The sequence below is a fragment of the Vigna umbellata genome, chromosome 5, assembly GCF_029865625.1.
Source record: "Vigna umbellata cultivar VRB3 chromosome 5, Vumbellata_1.0, whole genome shotgun sequence".
Classification (NCBI taxonomy): domain Eukaryota; kingdom Viridiplantae; phylum Streptophyta; class Magnoliopsida; order Fabales; family Fabaceae; genus Vigna; species Vigna umbellata.
The window spans coordinates 29,671,347-29,691,453 of NC_142169.1; the positions used below are offsets into that span (position 1 = coordinate 29,671,347).

The 20,107-nt window shown below is 35.4% G+C and overlaps 3 protein-coding genes across 3 annotated transcripts; 1 reads left to right on the forward strand and 2 right to left on the reverse strand.

Annotated features, from left to right (window-relative positions):
- The first annotated feature begins 283 nt into the window (after positions 1-283).
- EMB2735 (embryo defective 2735) lies at positions 284-1,961 on the forward strand. The gene is made up of 3 exons (XM_047302582.2): positions 284-474; positions 645-804; positions 1,356-1,961. The coding sequence occupies exons 1-3, from the start codon at positions 337-339 to the stop codon at positions 1,550-1,552; spliced, it is 495 nt and encodes a 164-aa protein (XP_047158538.1). The 5' UTR covers positions 284-336; the 3' UTR covers positions 1,553-1,961.
- A 4,735-nt stretch (positions 1,962-6,696) lies between these two features.
- On the reverse strand, positions 6,697-8,653 carry LOC124829115 (B3 domain-containing protein At2g36080-like). Its single transcript, XM_047302580.2, has 2 exons — positions 7,649-8,653; positions 6,697-7,304 (listed from the first exon to the last, which is right to left on the reverse strand). The coding sequence occupies exons 1-2, from the start codon at positions 8,307-8,309 to the stop codon at positions 7,033-7,035; spliced, it is 933 nt and encodes a 310-aa protein (XP_047158536.2). The 5' UTR covers positions 8,310-8,653; the 3' UTR covers positions 6,697-7,032.
- A 6,679-nt stretch (positions 8,654-15,332) lies between these two features.
- Positions 15,333-19,496, reverse strand: LOC124829113 (uncharacterized). The gene is made up of 10 exons (XM_088091625.1): positions 19,007-19,496; positions 18,668-18,857; positions 18,445-18,578; positions 18,237-18,349; positions 18,020-18,146; positions 17,267-17,425; positions 16,015-16,170; positions 15,847-15,926; positions 15,700-15,749; positions 15,333-15,610 (listed from the first exon to the last, which is right to left on the reverse strand). Exons 1-10 carry the CDS (start codon positions 19,391-19,393, stop codon positions 15,477-15,479), a joined length of 1,530 nt encoding a protein of 509 aa, XP_087947751.1. The 5' UTR covers positions 19,394-19,496; the 3' UTR covers positions 15,333-15,476.
- Between the last annotated feature and the right edge of the window lie 611 nt (positions 19,497-20,107).

The following is a 20,107-nucleotide window of genomic DNA, read 5'->3' on the forward strand; positions in this document are numbered from 1 at the left end:
AATTTGAAAATATTTTTTATTTTTAGATTATATACTTAAGAAGTCATTATATGATTCATTAGAAATATTTATAAATTATATATATATATATATATATATATATATAATTTATAAATATTCAATAGATTGTAAAAATTTAATTGAGATTCAATTAAAAATTATAAAATTTATTATTACCCTAAATTTGATCAAACCTTGAAATTTTAACTTTATTTAGTTTTTTTTTTGGTGAACTAATTGGAAGTCCATTTTTTGCTCTTTACAGTTACAGTTGCAATCTCGCAGCTGGTTAATAGTTGCTACAACTCTAACTGTATTCACAGTTTGGAGGTTCAAATGAAACTGAGGGTTGTCTGCAGAAAAATTTACGACTACATAAGGTATGATCTCAAAGAAATCGCTTTCCCCTCTTCATTGCCGGATCCTCCTCACTTAAAAAAGCGTCGCAAATTGACCAGGGATGAGCGTATCTGGGTATGGGTTTAGGGTTTACTTTCCTTCTAATTTTTACCCGTTAACTCAATCAGAAATAGCTTATCGTGGTTGACATACATGGTTTTAGGGTTTATTTGTTCATGTTGTTTGTGGATTAGTTAGTTGTCTGAGTTAGTAATTTAGATTGTACTGATACATTCAATGTCCAGGTTTTGAAGAGAGCTTCCAGGCTTTATGCCGCAAGCTGGGTTCGTGACATTGGTCCTGACCTTCGGCCAGACGATTACAAGAAGGATGACATGGCTACTGAAACAAATGATGAAAAGAGAACAGATAAAGGAAAAGAACCCTCAACACTTGAGGATCTCGGTACCATCTTTATGATTGAAGTACAACGGTTCTTATTGCAGTGGATTTATTGAACACTAGTTATTCTGTACCTATACTCTTTGGTGTATCTGACATAGTTGAGCAAGCGTGAATTGTTGTAAACTCCCTCACATGTTTTCAATTCCAACTGATAAACTGTGTGTTCATCTAGTTATGTGAACTACTTAATCAAACTATAATGTCTTAACGATTTACATCGAGAAAAATCAATGAGGATGCTTCTGAATATCAAGTCAGCAGTGCTTGCGGTAAAAAAGAAACTTATGATTAGCTTGAACAATTAATAGAAGGTTTTCACCAACTAGAGTGCAACCCAAATTGAGTAGAACTCTTTGTCGTTGCTATATTTTCTTCTATAAACCTCTGTTTTCAGATTTTTATTCTATAACCTCTCTCTCCTTTCTTTTTTGGTTTACGTCTTCCTACCATTTTTTTCTAGTCAAATTTTCCCTCCATAGTTTTGAATAATGAGTTTTTGAAGGTACTTTTTCATTTTGACCAAGCACGTGCATTTTTATGGAAAATTACAGCTGTAGCTGCTAGAGGGGGAATGGAGACCCTCAGACCTGCTTTGCAGCGTGTGTACATGACCAGAGCATCTGCATACAGAGATGCTCTTAAAAGTTTCATAGAAGGATACCAAGAGGGTGTTCAGCAAGTGATGGAGAAGAAGGAAGATTCCAATACGCAAGAAGATGCTGATCTACCCCCAAAAAAACCAACTTGAACTTGCTTGTAGGAAGGGTGATGCTTCTTTTCTGGTAGACCCACCAGTAGTTTGGACTAACGCATGAAGTTTGACAGAAATTAGTGCCAGTCCTCTTGATTAAAAGGTTTTAATGTACATTTCACTAAACATAAAGGGTCGAATATTCCAAATGGGTGTATTTTGGATACTATACATCTATTAGTAGATCTGAATTTTGTTTTTGCAAATTTTGTTGAGTTTTTTAATTTTAGGTGCTTATTAGTGATGTTAAAGGTATCTCTTTGCTCTCCAAAGGTATCTTTAACAGCTAGCTATAGTTAATGATGTATTATCTCTTATCATTTATACGTGCGCCCCTGAAGATACACATGAAGTTATGGTTTCAATTTACTATTCAAGTAATCACATCAAGTTATGCTTTCTTTCTTGCCGTGCTTGATCCTATTATGTGAAAGATTTTAAGCAGGGATGGGGTGGTGGCGAAGTCCTTTAATTTGATTCTCCCCATTCCTGCTTATGGATGCATGGAATACAATCACTGTATGCATTTAACACATTTCAAGGTCACTATTGCATGTTTGTTTTATTCACTTCGAGATATGTGCATTCACCTGCTAAAAGATGCTATAAGGAAATCTTCATATATGATTGACTCTGGGTTGGGTTGGACGGTATCTTTGTCTAATACTGTTTACTGGAGATCATTTTATCATTTTTCCCAGGTAGAATTACTTTGGCATCCTACTATACTGATGGCTATGCAGGTGGGCTGAATTATCAGCTGAAACTTGAGCTAGCGCTTCTACCTCGGTTTGTCATTTTTATTTAAAAATATGTATGTGGCAGACAATTTGGGTCATGAGATGCCAGGTTGAATAGTTTTGGCATTGTTGTGGAGAATGAGATGATTGAAAAGACTTGCATAATGAGAGACGAGACATAAAATTAGGTCCCCACAATATTATTGATTCCTTCTTTCGGGTGATAAGCCTGGTATATGGGTCTATTTCTTTATGAAGATTGCATCTACAGTCTTGGTCTGAATTATGGAGGAATAGTTCTTACTATTTCAGGTAAGAGTTGTATGCCTAACGTTATGGGTAGGGATTTTATTTTCAGCCTTCCCTCGTTGCCATAGTTTGCGGAGAATCTTTTATATCTCAAGTTTTGGATCACTTGTGCTATAACATTGAAGGGCATGATCTACAAGATTGTCATACATTTTAGCTTTACCATTCTGTAGTGAGAATGAATTTGTCAGGATGAGCCTGTTGAGCTTTCCATGTGAATGGATGCAGGAAAGAGCATCGTTTTGTGATTAATCTGTTTAATTTTGTTTTTGGTAGTTCATATGCTGAAACGTGAGGCTTAGGTTACCGAGATGCAAAGGGAGATTTAGTAGGTGTTGATGCTAATATGAAGACGTGCTTTATTCTTCAAGAAATAGAGTTCCCATTTGTGTTCTTTATTCTAGAGCTCACCTAAAGGAGGTACAGTGTGAGATTCGTCCACCTCTCAAAGTAATGCGAAGTGGTGTGGCATAAAAGATACACAACACTCATATAGTATTGCTCTCTTATTTTTCTCTTTAATGTCATCTGTACTGTATTACTATCTATGCATAACTGTATCACTCCTGCAGGTCAAAGCCTTTCATTTCTTTGATAGGCCATTATGTGTAGGCCAATGATAAACACCACAATCCGAGGACCCTCCCACTTGCAGAGCCAGTGTGAGCCACACAGAGAGAGATTGGACGCCTTCACTTGCAGGAGTTCAATGGGTCTCTTGTGTAAATCTTTATGGGCCCCTGATAATCGCATGACACACTATTTGATTACTCTTAAAGGTATTCTGCACTCCTGTCGTTCTTTAGCACAATTATTTTGCATTAACTTGGATGGAACTCATATCGATCATATTGATTGAAAGCAAAAAGGCTTTGTTGAAGCCACTGTTTAGGCACAGTGATCAGTTCGTGCACTTCTCTCTCCCCCTAGGTTCTCAAAAAATTTGATTATTCTGTTTCTTCTTCCTCGGTAAGATCCAAGGCAGGGACTTGTACTCGAGTTTTGGTAATTAAGTGTGCTGTATCATTGATTAAAAGCACTTCACTGAGGAGTCACATTCTCGTTTCCTCAGCACCTGCTCGTCGTCTATATAGGCAGTTAATTGTACGACAGCTAAAACTTCAGTCAGTGAAACTGTCTTTCTTCACCTGAAAATACCTCTGTTGTACCAGAAGTTTGGAATTTTTTTCACCTTGGATCCACATCACCTTAATGAATAAAAAAACATTAGAAATAGCGTGTAGGTGCGGAGGAGCTATAAACTTGAAGAGAGAGGTTTAGTGGTGGAAATCAGTAAATTCTAGTGGACCAAAACTATTTCACTCATTGTGTCTTACCCAATAATCAGTTAATAAGCCAGCAAAGAAAACCTGAGGTTGCCATGCGTCTATAGCGTTGAACTAGGCTTTAAAAGGTATTTGTAAGTTGTGAATTACACAATTAAGAATTTATAGCTGATATAAACAGCATTCAATTGAGCCGTACTGCATTGCCCGAGTGACATCCTGTTTTTTACTTGCTTGCTCGTTAAGGATATCCTTGTCTCCCTTTTAGTTCATGGTCTATATTCTCCATTTTCCCATGTTTGTTTAAACATTTTACCCCAGTTACGTTGTGAACGTTTTTCTCTTCCCTTTTTATATCATTGCGTGTTGTTTATAGTTTGCAAAAACTTACATCTGCACACAACAGACCATAAAAAACAGGTCTGGCCACAACCGGGGTGGGGGTGGGGGGGACCATGGTCTGTTGACGTGCCCAAATTTATTTGTCTTCAGCTTCCCCAGATAAATGCATCATCAGATATTTCTACCTGAAAATTTGCATGGAAACAAAGTTTGAAATATCAGCTCTTAGGAAGCCAAGTCCAAATATCCCCCTTGGAATGATGATCATTCCTGTAGGCTCTAGCAGCTAATCTATATCTGCACATATAATATGGATATGGATTTTCTAAAATAAGTAATATTAGTTGTTGATGATACAGTCATAATTTATGTATGGTTGAAATTACACACCTTGTGGGATTAGGGTATTGTTTTTTGTTTGAGATTACTTATTTTACCAACATGCTTACTTTTAAGATAGCGGGATCCATATAATATACGCCCAGTTGAGATGTGAGTACCACCACCACTAAGAGGTGGAAGCATATAGCATGTGGTTTTGTGTTGCTTAACTAGAGGAGTGGGCTTAGTAGTACGTCTTTGGCTGTGTTATCTATCAAGTCAAGTCAAGTCCACCCACCCACCCATCATACCCACCAATGCCAAATAGCAGCACACCATCTGTGGCACCATACCTTACCTCCCACGTATATTATGATGAGCCCTTGTGAAAATCTTGAGGCAGAATCCCAACAGTAGCAGATTGATTCCTCATTTCTGATTTCCAATGACCTAAAATTCTCCATTTAGCACTGGGATGACGTCACCCAGCTCTCTCAGTGGGCCCATCAAAACCTCTCCATACCTTACCTTCTGAATCTGCCCTCTGGCTGCAGTCTCTTTTCTTTTCCCATCACTACTCTCCACCCTCGGGGTTTACTCATTGCTCTACTCTTCTGGTGTGAAAGTTTGGTAAGAAAATCAGGGATTCGTTTCTTTTTCTCCCTTCTAGTTTTTCTATTATTTTTCTTTCTGCCCCTCCCCTCTTCATTTCCCTTTCCCTTTCCCTTTTAGTCTGGGTTTGAGGGGAACCTGACAAGTGGGTTAATTGGATCAATTATGAGATGTCGCATCCACCTATCGTTGTCCTTGGTGATTTCTCTTCTGGTTGACATCCTGTTGCAATCACGCATCGACAGATTATGTTAATTCCTACTTTTTTTTCCCACTGCAGTTGAAAACATTTAAATAGTTATGACACATACCCCATATAAAGTAAGACGTGCCATTGATTTTATGAAGGAAAAAGAGAGGAATGTAAGGAAAATAAAGGTATTGATCAGTTTATCTAAAAAAATCGATTAAATTCAAAAAATTTATTGGTGATTTTCATTGATTATCATGTGCATGCTTTATTTTTCCTGCACGTGTTGAGTGTATGGTTGTGTAAAGTGTACATAATATTTTGACTGTTTCTCCAATGGGTGTTTCTCCTGAGGACTCCAAAGTTAGCAACTCAATTAATACATTTCTAATGGTTAGATTAGTTCCATAATAAAAGGAGGTATAAGGGTTTTGGTAGAAACTTTCTGTACGTGAAAAGTTATGAAAAAAATTGTTTAAAGAATCAACAGAACATTTCTTTTTCCGGATACCAAAATATGGGCGAAGCAGGTAATCCCATAAATTCAGGATTCTACAGTGGGATAAACTACTCCACTATGACTCGAAGAGACACTAATTGATTAGAACAGCTTTGTCACAATGGAAAGGCTAATTACATGGTTGGTTGACTTCCATGTGTCGCAGATTTATCGAGTTCGCTTTAGGGGAGTTTTGGATCAACTTCTCAACCATATATATATATATATCGGAAAGACAATCCACTGCATTCGTTATGTTTAATGGTGAAACTTAATTAAAAGGTTTTCTTTCGGAGAGATTTAATTATAATCCGTTTTTCCCATACTTCAAACTTCTAATTGTATGGCTAATAATGGTTGGTAGACCACACCACCAAGTGCACATCAAACAAAGTGGGCCAAAAAACAAATGAGATTACCCAATTAACTGTGGTCCACGGTTAATCTATTTGCACTCGTTGCCCTTCACCACTTAATTGTAGAATTAAATAGAGAATGAAGCTAGCTCTGTCGGGGTAAAAGGAAACCAACAGTAGTTTTCCATCCATATTAATCCAAGATGCTGAATCAATTAAATGAACGAAGACAATCTTGACTTCATCAAACTTCACATGACTCAAATTAAGTCTACTCAATTCATGTTATATTTAGCTTTGGTTTATAATATATTATGTAGGGCTTTGCCCTTGGCCCTTTTAATATTATATAATGGGTGAGTTTTATGCATCGTCAGTGTAAGAATCTGGCACTGTCAATCAACAAAAGGTCAAATTAACATGAATTTGAGGCGATTATTGTAAAAATTAGAAGAAGAAAAAACTGTAATTTGGTGAGATTTAAAGTGTGCGAATGTATATAGTATATATAATAATAAGAGGGAAAGTTGATGGAAAAGATGTTGGACGATCCATCTGGCATTCACAGCTTGGTTTATAATAAAATAAATATGCTGGAGTGAGAGGGAACAAGAAGATCCGGTAAAACGAATACAAAGGCATTTCCATTTGCATGCATCTCCCTAATTCAAGACAAGAAAGATCGTCTACAATCTTAACGTCAACCTAAATATACTTAGAATAAAGAGGGGTTGATGTTAATGGCAGGATGATTGACTAAAAGTAATTAAGGGCAGAGAGAGAGAGAGAGAGAATTAAAGGTGATTGATTGTAATTGTATTATTACGGTTGTTGACGTAGCATGTGGTGATGGTGAGGGTTGGAGGAGGAGGAAGAAGAAGAAAAAGAGGTAGTAGTATGAGGGTGTAAGAGGTGGTGGTGGGAAAGTGTTGTTGTTGTTGTTGTTGAGGAGAGAGTGTAAGAGGATAGTGGCGTGGAGTTTTGGGAATCCTTATCAGGTTGGCATTCCATGTTCACCCCAAACAGCCTCAGCACCCTGCCACCTGAACTGTTCCCTCCCGGTGTCGTTTGGTTCTGTCCTTGGGACCCTCCACCTGTAAGCAAAAAACATTACAACACGTGCAAATGCCCGCGCTTTAATCATACACATTTCATGTTCCAATCAATTCTTTTAACCATATACTACAATACCATTTTCAAATTCCACCCCACCAACCCAACAAAAACATCTGCAAATTATCAACACCCCTCCTCCTATCTTCAAAATCTCATTCCTATTTTTCACCACCTTTACTTCAACCATATCTCGAGCGTGCTCCTCACGCGGCACACTCCCTCTTCTCTACGCAATCTCACTCAATTCCTAACCCACATTTCTTCCCAATCCAAAACTAAACCAAACACTGTGTAAATAATAAATATACAGAAGATAACGTACCTGGTGGTGCATGAAGGGACTGAGGTTGGTATGGGAAAGGGAGCTGATGCGCAGGATAAGGGTGCGCAGAGTAGAAGGAGGGTGTTGCGGTGGTGGTAACGTGAGCGGGGGGGTTGGCTTGGCGGCGGGAGGAGTTGATGAAGAAGCGTTGAGGATGGGTACGGTGTCTGTGGAAGAAAACAACGTCGCCAGCGTGGAGGCGTTTGTCCTTCACGTAACGGCTCCATCCTTTGGTCAAAACGTAACTCTGGCTACTGTTCCAATAAGAGTAACGGAAACGCCAGCACTTCCCGGACTCGTCCTCGAAACTCAGTAACACGCCCTTCGCGCTGTCACCGCACGACGACGATGACGACGACTCCAGCGGGAAGTGCTTCTCCGCGTGTTGTTTTGGGATCACCAACCGGTTCAGCTTTCCCACGTCGCTCGGCGTCAGCGGCTTCTCGAACATCGCTTCCTTCTCCTCCTCTTCCGCCGCCGCCTCCCCACCAGCACCAGCAGCAGTAGCTTTCTCCATCACCTCCTCGTCCTCCTCGTCCACCTCCTCCTGGTTGTCATTCAGGTTGAAACGAGGAGTGTGAGAGTTTCCGAGCCACGTTGAGGCTTGATGTTGGTCGGTCCAGTATAGTCTGGCTTCTGGTGAGTAGTGGTTTATCGACATTGAGAGCTGCTGTAAATAGAGAGAGAAAGAAGGAAGAAGAGAAGAGAAGGGGCGTGTGATGATGATAATGATTATGGGTTCATTTGATGTGGAAGCTGGGGGAATCACTGCCTGTTTGATGGACCTAGCAAAGATATGACAATGAGAGAGAGAGAGAGAAAGAGAGAGAGAGAGAGTACAGAGTACTTTAAGGTTATGTAATGTGCCAAGTGCGTTACTATATGAAGAAGAAGAAAAATAATAAAAAGACAAAGTCTTATTTTGGGTGTTTCGAATTTCGATGTTTTTTTCGGTTTCTTTTTAAATTAACGTTTTTTTATTTTATTTGTTTCCGTGTGAACTTGGTGGTATTATTAGGATGGTTGCTTTTTCTGTTCTGTTAAATGGAATGATAATGAAAGTGTGTGTGTGTGTGTGATGAGATCGCAGAGTTGTATTGTATGTGTTGTAAGTGAGACACGGTGAGATTTTTAAAATGAAATAATTACTGAATTGGACCGAACATGTATGTTTGTGAGGATGAGAGAGAGAGAGAGAGAGATTGCAGAGTACAGGTGAATAATTTGGTGTAATTAGGGACATCCCATGTTAGTAATTTGGCTTACAAATCAAGTGATGGGACCCTTTCTCCCAACCCTCACCACTCATCATAATTTCTTTCTTTCTTTCATTCTCAACACTTTAACTCCACACCATTTTTCATTTCTCCTTCTTACCACTATTGCTACTGTTTTCTGCTTTAAATATGTTGTTTTTGGTGATATTAAATATATTTTTCTCATGTTTAGTAATGGAGAAAATAGTGTGAATTTGAATAATGGTGGCATGGATGGAGGGAAAAACTAACTTAGAGTGGTCCACGTACGTCCTCCACAAGTTGTGTGTTGAATATGAATGTAAATGAATATAGGTCTGATTCATTTGAAGTCTTCTGAAAATGTATTATGGTGAAGATAATGAAAGAATAGTGTTGTGTCACGTGCATGACTTCATTATTGGTGTTTGGCCATTCCTGGTTTTCAAATTAAGGAAGCTATACATGAAATTGAATGCGTCATGGAGACAGCCAAGAGAAGAAAACAGCACAAACAAACAAAGGCATGGGAGGAGTAAAAATTTATTTCCACACATAAACTTTCTCCTATCTTCTTTCCACTTAGCAAAGAGTAATCAGATTTCATTTCTCCAATTACAGAACACACAAATCCTGCATCATATTCGTGTTTCAATCCCCACCTCGCATGTCTCTGCTACACATAATCACACTCTCTCTCTCTCTCTACTTATTATATGGTCCTATTGCTGTCTACTCATCTTTATTTTTTTATACATACTTCTATATATAATAATTTCTTTACTTAGATTATGTCTTTTCTATGAGTTGGAGACAAAACCCACCTCAGTTTCCAGGTAGATTCAGACACCCTTTTTTGCCCTACAAAAGGTTTAACTCATTTCTTTAGTTTAAGTATATATAAATATATGTTGGGGACACATCTATATGATAAAAAAGTTGTTCGGTGTTCTTTTTCTTTTTTATTTTATTTGAATTTTCAAATTAAATAATCATCTTGGCGTCATCAGAGAAATATCTATGGCCAGTGTGTGTTTTAGTTATTATATTCATCAGAAATTAGAAATATTGCACATTTTCAGGATTAGATGTCAATGAGGCTTTATTCTATCAGAAAATAATGCACACTTGTTAATGCTCACTGTCATGTCACGAAACCTTGGATGCGACGGTCCCATAAACCAGAAATGCTTGGCGAGTGCAATTAATTCACAGAAGGGACCATCAAAATGGCGGGTCCTGTAAAATGATGATACATGCTTACATGGAAGTAAATAACAAATTTCCTTGTTTTCTCAAAAATACTATTTCTTCAACTACTTGCATAATTAATTTTACAGCAATAAAAAAAGACAGAAAAAGAGAGAAGTATGATATATAATTATCTTCGGAATTGACTGAGAAATAAGAAGAGAGAAAAAAATATCATTTTGTATAAATAAAACCATCCCAAAGATGTTGGTCGGCTAATTGCTGGAATCATTGACCATGAAGAAATTATGGCACTGGGCAAGGTGAGAATCTGTCTTGTTAATAGCTCGAGTGTGGTGTGTAGTATATGACTCTGCAAAACATGTCAATATATTTTTATTTTTTTTATATAAACGTCAATAGTTAATTTCAGGGGAAACTGTGACACAGAAGACACCCCCACGAGATTTTTAAGGAAAGTGGGGTAGGAACAGGCACATGGAAAACAAAAGAGATAAAATATATACATTGATGTATTAACAGAACTATATATAAATTACAGCAAAAAGAAAACTGTCATGCTTTTATGACAGTATATTTCGTAATAAATAATTCAGGTGGTGAGTAGTTAAAGTCTTTGTCTTTGATTTAGCAATGAATCAGTGTATGGGGAGAAGCTAGCCAGCATTTTTATATATATCTGGATTTTGTGTTGTTTAAATTTGTTAGTTTTAAAAGGTGAAAGAGATGGTATGATTGGTTTAACTAAATATTTTGTCTCATGCAAGAGAAATGAGAGAAAGTGTTCCAGATTGTAATACTTAGTTCATTGTAGCAGTTATAAATTCCGAAAGCAACTTGTGAAGAAAAGGCCAAGAACAATGTACGCAATCTATTATCTTGATACGCATCCTACAGTTTGAGTTTATCGTACAGAGAGATTAATAAAGAACTGGTCAAGTGTATATTAACCCACCTTGTGCTTGATTATGGCAGAATAATGAGCACACTTGTCAACAACTTTATAGCATTCAATTTATTCTTTATTACTAGTTTGAATTGACACTAATTTTGCTAACACACATGCATATCCGTTAGACAAGTGCAGATTAATTCATCAAATTTGTGTCTAGAATATGCTAAAACGCCAGTAGGTAAAGGTTTAATTTAAGTGGGCCAATCGCAGTGCACCTCACTTGGAAGTTATCGCATTAATCATTATAAATATAGTAATATGTTTGCATGTGGCTATATTAAAGTTCCAAATAGTACAAGGATCTCATATGCATCAATTATATATTGAGTGTGTGACCCTCTAACTCCAACAAAAGCATTGCATATACAATTGGCAAAACAGGTTGCTCAAACTATATATAATCAAGTCAAACTTCAGTAAGTCCATGCCATAATTCAGTAACTTTCCCTCATGCAATATATATATAATTTTTCTCTATTTGCTCCTTCAAGATATCCAATTCAGTGGGGACCCTAGCCCTTAAGTCTATACTTAATTAGCTTCACTTTTATATATACCTTCAGGTAACATCATTAGGTTAAATAAAGGAGTTATTCTTCGTTTTGGAGATCAAAACTTTTATTACTATTTTTTTTAAATGTATTTAGAAAAAAATATGGCCCTGGTGAAAAAACAAAGTAGAAAAGATATGATCAGAGTGCAATTTAGCACGCCAAATGGCAGCTGGCCTGATGCTTAGGAAATTGATGATTCGTAGGGTTGATAATTAGCCATAATTAAGAAACACACCCTGTTTCAAGAATGCGTTTCATCATGCAATATATTTTGTTCTATCTATTTGTGGCAATGAGTGGCTGAAACATATGATTTGGCTTAGTTATAGAAAGATCACTATTAACTAACTAATCATAGATTAACAAACAACAACATTCAATTCTAAGCATGCAAGTCTAATCTTGTGCTGCATGATGTCATATTTATGCCGGCATAATATATATCCACTGTGCCCCCACACACCACACCGACTTCTTTTTTCTTTTCTTTTTTCTCTCTTCCTTTTCTAATGTGTAGTTGCAATCACTCCTTCGGATACAGGAAAGATCAGTAAGTATTACAGTATAGGACAAAAACAAATTTTGATGTGTTATCAAAATATATATGCTAGGGTTCAACAAGGATCGATTCGTCCGATTTGCTTTTGGTGTTGTCTATGAGCAAATCTCAGTTGAAGAAAAATGAAAGTATATGAAATGAGTTGCATCAGCATGAACTGATTAAATAATCACTACTTTGTAAGACTCAAAATATGAAATTTTGTGTGTAATATTAAATTGGTATGAGTCCATAGAATTTAAAATATCTGGAATCAAACAACAGTGGAGGTGGGGTCCACATTTCTGTAATAAGGTTGTGATGAGTGAAAAGGGATGAATATCTGGCACGATGAAATTAATCACCGGCTACACTCTAATGCAAAACACAGGCTATACCTAGCTTCAGAAAGAAACCAACTTACATAGATATACTGTGCTGCATAATAATCTAGCTGTTGAATGAATTAAATAAACGGCCAGTAACAGTTTCCAACCAAAGAAGTATATCAGAAGCAGAAGCAACCTCTTGAAACATTAAAGAACCTTACAACTCTCGTTCAAACAATCAGATTGTACACACACAGAAATTAAGCTAATTTGGATGACGAAAATTTAGCATTATAAACTCTATAACTTGAGTTATTTGAGTTACTGTAAGAAACAGATGTCAGAGTTGACACATTTTGAATCATAAACTGTGTATTTGCAATCAATTTCATTGTTTAAGAGTAAGTATAAAATGAAAATAAAAATTTATTGAATTTGTAGTTATTATTTTGGGTTTTAACTTGAAATTAGAAGTAATTATGAAATATTTAACATAAACACAGACATAAGAAGAAGAAGAAAAAAAAGAAAGCGAGAAGAAATGTTTAGGCAAAAATAGTAAAACAGGAAAGTAAAGGCTCCACATATAAACAAACACACAGAATGAAATACAAAGAGTGTGGGTTCCTAAAAGCACAGAAAGTGCCACGTCAGCTATTTGTGGCTCTCACCGTCAGAGAAGGCATGCGTGGTGGGCTGTGGCCCACAATGTCAATGTGTAAATGAAAGTGGGCCCAGACTGGCATTCTCCTTCCCCTATTTGTCAAACTCTCTTTATTCCTTTTTTAACTTTTTAATGGGTGGCAAGGGGCATTTTCTTAATCTGCTTCAGTTGTGTGGTGTGAAAACTGCAACAAAAGATGGAGTTGCACAGAGTTGTGATGGAATCGGGTAAGCGGCACGTGCCACGTGATTTGTGTAGGTCTGTGGAAGAAGTAGAGGGGTGGATCTAGACTTGGGACCATTCCACCACCATTTTGACTTATGTAGCAGGCCCAATACAATGGTCCACTAGGCCCTAACTAACCCTCCTTTTCCTTCTTCCTTTTTTACTTTTCATTTTACTCCCCTCACAGACGGATATTTATGTACTATGCTCCCACGCCTCTTGCTTCTTACTTCTCCCAAACAACATCAACTTTGACTTGCCATTTAAAGACCATGCATCATCCTCTTACACTTAACCAATCACTTATTATAAAAGCTATTTCAACCCAAAACCTTCAAAACTAATCAGTTTATAGCTATTTTTCTTTATATGTTATTCAATTCTCTCCATTTTATACAAAGTGAGACTTAAATTTATATTTAATTTTTTAATAATTTTGTTTTTAAATATGAGTCTCTTTACATATATATTATTCCTTCAAGTTAACAAGCACTCCCTCGTTATCCATTTCAATTGAATACTTTATTAAGAAGACTTTTGATGTAATAACTTGTTTCAGTTAATCATCAAAACAAATCATATCTTTTAGTATCACTTGTAGATCTTTCAAAGGAGGATCACCGATGAGATATGAGTCTAACTCACACACAAACTATGTAACACAGATACTGATACAGACACACTGGACACGAGTGAGACACATTGACAAATGTAGTCTCAAAAATGTAAGTTAAAGAAACATAGATCTATATATTAGATTATTATATATTTACATCTTCAAAATCATCTATAAATAAGATTAATCAAATATAATAATCTAAACACACCGTCACCTAACAAAAAAATAAATATAATATATCTACCTTATATCCAAAAACGAGAAATAGTGATTATATAAGATTTGTTCCTTAGTTCTATAATTATAATAGAAACTATATAATAAGTTTACGAGTTTACGGGTTTTTCATAAAATCATTAGACTTGTGATTATTAACATTGTGTTGAAGTTATGTCAACGTAAGAGATAAAAAAATGTTTTTAATATTGAAAACTTTACTGATAAGTGTGTCGTATGATTATTGTGTGTCGGTGTCTGATATATGTAGAATACAGGACAGATCAATAAGGTATGTTTGAACTCTTTAGCATAAAAAGAATTAACACCTTTTCAATCTACAAATAATGATTTTATAATTTTTCTTGCTTATAATGTGGGACTTAACCCAATATCTGGATTCTCAACTAAAACGTTTTTAAAAATGGTGAAGCATTGTGACTACAATGTCTGATCACGTGTTACTTATCAAATATTTGAGAGATGTTAATTTATACTTCCCTATCATTATTATTCAAGATTGAGCTTGCAAACAACGTAAATAAGTTGCAGTGAAGATGGCAGAGACAGGTTAGAAGTGTAAACTACTGTTCTGAATAAGCCTAGCTTTTGGACCAGTTTGGTTTTTACTGTTGTTCTTGTTCACTTTCATTTCAAGCAAAATTTATTTATTGCCGCCTTTGGGATCTGTAATAGTACTGTTGATGTGGCTGTTCAACATCTTATTTACCTCATCTTTGAATTACTCTACCTAAATGGACATGGGGTCTTGGGTAACTAATTTGGACCCTCATTGACTCTCCTCATAAGCTTTAGGTCTAGCTAGCTAGGACCATTAAACTGGAGCATACTTTATGAGAAGGACCACCCTTATCAAAGGCATCTCAATTTGACTCTCTTCACCCATAACATGGTGTCATTTTCTTCAGGGGCTAACCTTCTTTTACTTTTTCCTTCTTTCTTTTTCAATTTAACTATATGCAGTATAGTGAAACAAAGAAATGGACACTTAATTATTTTTTCTAATCTTACCGTTCTTGTTTTAATCAATTGAGTCAAAGAATACTGTAATCAAATAAAGCTTATAATATGGAGTCTAGGCTTCACGATCAGGGGGCCAAAGAATGCAAACTACTGTGAAAAATGAACAACGTTTTTTTTATGACTAACAAGCACTTGATACATGTTACTATGGTTATTCTGGGTATCCATTAATATCTGTTTCATCTGACAATAATTGCAGTGACTCCAGAGATGCCCAAAAAAAATTGAGAAGAAGCCTTAGTTATTGGAGTGTAGGTCTTGATGGTATTGAGAGATCCAACTTGCAATGATCTTTATCTCCTGTTTCCTTACATCTTTAAGCCACTTTGGATCTTCCTTAGTGGAGTACCTTAAGTCTACATGATGAGCTCCTGCTCACAAAATGTAAATATAAATACAGAGAAATGCAAAGAAAGGAAGTAAAACACAAATTATATAGTTTAGTTTGGTAATTACTGACCACTTTTTTCAACAAGAGCAACTATAGTTTTTGATATATTCTTTAACACCCTGCAATAGATAGTGTGGTTTTAATGTGGGGTTGCAATAATTGGTTTTAGCATTATTGAAATGACAGTGGTTAAAAAGAAGAGATGGCATGTTATACCCTCCACCACTCCAAGGATCTCTCAAACCATTGAAGAATATAATGTTGCTTGCAGAGCTTTTCAGAACTGTCTGAATGGCCTGCAGAAAACATAATGGATGAACATATGGTGGTGTTAAGAAAACTAAAATGGAATCATAATAAAAAGAGTTTATAGTTAACACCCACATGGCCACCAAACTCAGTGGTAATCCAGTGTGGTCTAGGCGTAACATTGTAGAAAAATTGGCATGAAGACTCTCTGTCTTCGTATGACCACTTATATTCTGGGAATATGCTGTGCTTATTGCTTCCACCTACGGGCATTATCATCTCCGTACACGCCTGCATGCACAAAACTACATCGCATTAACAACAACACGTCTTTTCATGTATATTATATGCATTTTTTCACACCTTCTCCTTTTAAATTCGTTTAAACAAAATCTCTCTGAGTCATTTTAAATTACTCTCATTTTATGTTTAAGTCTACATGAAGTCTTTTATCCGCCTTCTTCTTTTACTCTATTTTTTTTATCTTTATTCATAAATTAATTTTCAATCATTTTTCAAAATAAACTAATTTTTAATATTTATTATGAATCTAAAATAACATTTATATATTTTTATTTTAATTATAATATGAGTTCTGTTTTAAAAATGGTTATTTATTATATAAGTGCGTGGATAGAGGTATACAGGTTCGGCCTGCCCAGCTTGTAAGCAAATGGGTCTATAATTATTGGTCTGAAAAGCGGGATTGGACTATAGGTTTTTTTTGTCCAAAGCTATTGGACCGGTACTTCCTAGTTGGTCCACAAATCAAAAGTTGACTTAAAGAAAATATAATTTTCACTTAGAAAAGTGTATTTTTCATGATTAGTTAAAAACGAAAAAGGAACCTTTATCTTATATCTTATTTATTATTAATTTAATTATGTAAAAGTATATATTTATTATGTCCAAAAAGATGAGTTAGAGATAAAAATGAAAAATATGACTAATATATAAGTAAAAAAACATATAAATCTAACTTCTTTTATAATTAATACCAAATCTCCTTGTGTTTTCTCTCATAAAAAAAAACTCAGGATGACTTGACACTTAAACCATTTAATTATACTAATTAAAAATTATAGGTTAAACCCAAAAATATTATTAAACTTGTCCGGTGGGTTATGGGAAGTTGAAACACAATTAGTCAATAACGTTGGAATAACCACCATTAACTAGAGAAGATGTCACGTGGTCCTGTTTTTTGTTGGATTCTATCATTATTTAGCATATCTATGACTATATATATAATATGTTATTTCGATATAATATATTTATTTTATCCATTTAATTATTCATTATTATTATTATCGCTGCCGGCCTAGAAAACTATTATTAATATTATTTTGGAAATAAATGGTAACGAAGAAATTTAACTATAAGTTACCTGCCATTGCCATCCCCCGAGATCGTGAGGGTCTGAATCATCATCCAAATCGAAACACGTGGCAGTGCCTGTATAGTTGTAGAATAGACTCACTGCTGCGTACAATTTCTCCAATTCATCATTTTTTCCCTTTTCTGTCCCTTCTATGGCTTCACACATCTAAATACGAACAAATAAATTAATAATAATATCTCAAACAATTTCAATCCCCTTCTCTTCTCCCTTTTTGCTTTCAATCAACCATATAATAAATGAAAAACCCTACAAATAATTAGTATTATTTAAGACCACGATTTGTTTGGGAAGAACTAGGAATTTTTTTAAATTATTTATTTAATATTATTCTAATAAAATAATTCGTGCTTTTGTCTCTAAAAATCTTCAAATTCCATTCTGTCACTATCATCACAACTTGAAAGACACTCAACCACATGTTTGGAAAAGTTTTTTGAGCTAAAACATTGTGATATCATGCATTTAATAATTGTCTTCGTGATCAAATACACGCGACAAAAACGACAATTTTAAAATCATATCGGGAATATTTTATCACATGACGATCCTTTAGTCAAACGGACTTAAATAAATTATTTGCAACGACGACTGATGATTTTAACAATGAATTTGAAGTTTGTTCTTTCACCAATAACAGAGAAATAACATCCGATAAATGTAATAAAACAGATAGAAGTGAATCACTGAAAAGTAGAAACAATTTCCTTAAAAAAAGCATTAAAAGAATGTAAATGGTACCTTTTTTATGGGATATGCTGGCAAGGGATTGAGGAAATTGGATGGTGTGGGATAATCTGTCATAGCTGTATAAACCCACGCCGTCCTAAGCCATCCTTCCAGAGAACCTGCCCCAAAATCATTGCTTCTGAAAAACATATATATATTTATTAATTATATAATCAACTAAATTAATTCATCATTGAACTAAATCGTTTTCCATTAATCATGCTCTCACTTGCAAATTCTGAATGATTTCTGTAACAGTTCCAGTCCCCCGGGTTTGTTGGCCGTGTGCTCTATTAGTTTCCATGACCCTTTTAACACTTTGTAACAATTCTCACTCTCGCTCTGTGGTAACACATGAAACGAAAATTTTCATTCAAATAGTGGTACTATTACACACGCACGTGTGTATTACTTGCAGATTATTAAGAGAATCAAACTCTGAAATCTTGCGAGACGATGCTGTTGAAGATATCTGGTGAAACCAAATCCATGAATTGGAGAATGGGAGCAGAGGATGCCAGAGCTCCAATTGCAACGTGTGGATACTTCATCCTGAACCAAGCTGCCAACACTACAAAACAATACCCATTTAGATTTTAGATTCATCTCGATTTGGGGGACTCAAACAGCGATGATGACTCATGAGAGATAGGTTTATACTTCCTCCATAGGATCCTCCAAACACCACAACGGGAGAATCAGTTGCTGACAAATTCTTCTTCAAATCAATGATGAGAGTGGCATAATCGGCTAATGCCTGTGTGGAGCTCAAATACCCCAGTGTGGTAGCATTTGCGTATGCAACCTTCCTGTTTCCCCCAAATGGTATTGATTTTCCGTAGAATCTATGCTGCAGTTCGATTTGTGATATATGAAGTAGGATACGTTACTGAGTTAATTTTGAACCGTCAAAATTCAAAGTTTGATCGATAAAGCATAAAGTTTACTTTAACGAATTAGAGACAGAGATCAATGGGTTTACAGAAGAAGAAAGCTTACCTCAATAAAAACCAAAAGGGCATGAAAAGAAGGAGCATTTTCGAACATGAAGCCTGTGTTCTGAGTGAACCATTCTATGTTCCCTTCATTTCCCGTGTAGACAAAGATTGGAGCATTGTTTTTGGCACCACCCCAGAAGGTATCATTGATGAGATACCTTTGTTGAAAAACGTGATTGCTCTGGGGATTGAAATTGAAGTGATCGAGTATTTGAGGGAAGAACTTGGTTCTGTATGGGGTATTTGGAGCAGAATGAGAGCGTTGCTTTAGCTCCGCACTGACTGCTGAAGAGGGAAATCTGGGTAGAATAGGGGGCAAAGGAAAGGTGAAAGAGGACACCAAAAACAGAGAAAAAAGTATGAGTGTGAAGTACAATTCGATTGCCATTATTTTTCTGATGAACTGTGGCTACAAATCAGATGTGTATTTAAAGAGGAAAAATATGAAAAGAGAATCTCAAATTCAGAGCTTCTGCAGATTAAAGCCTTCTTGGTTGGGCTACATTACAGGACCACCATTGCCAATAATTATAATATGTTTACCATTGGATTGATTTGAAGTTTTTAATCTTTGAAAACGATTATTGACTCGTGAAGGAAATGTTTTACTGTAACAGCATTTTATATCACTTCCAATGAAAAAAATAAAATCTTTTAAAAATAGAAAACTACAAATTCCGTACTTAGTAGTTTTTTATTAACACAAACTCGATAATTTATTATTTATGCTTGGAATGGAATTCTTTGATATATCAGTTTAAACAGTCACTCAATGACGAACAAAAAGAAAGAGTCATTTAATTTTCTGTGTAGAAAATTTTGATGGAAGAAAGTAGACACAATATTTTGATTTTACAAAAGAATAAATTATATATTGAAAGATAATAATATTTGACAATATTTTAACACCATTTATGTATCATTATATGAGTAGTCTATATTAATTTTTATAATTATTATTATTAATTGTAAAATAATTTTGAATTAATTATAAAATAACATGTTAAAATGTTGTTAAAAAAATGTTTTTAAATATTATCATTAAAAATTAGTGTTTTGAAAAGAATATAAATATATAAAATTATGCCTTGAAGTATGTAGG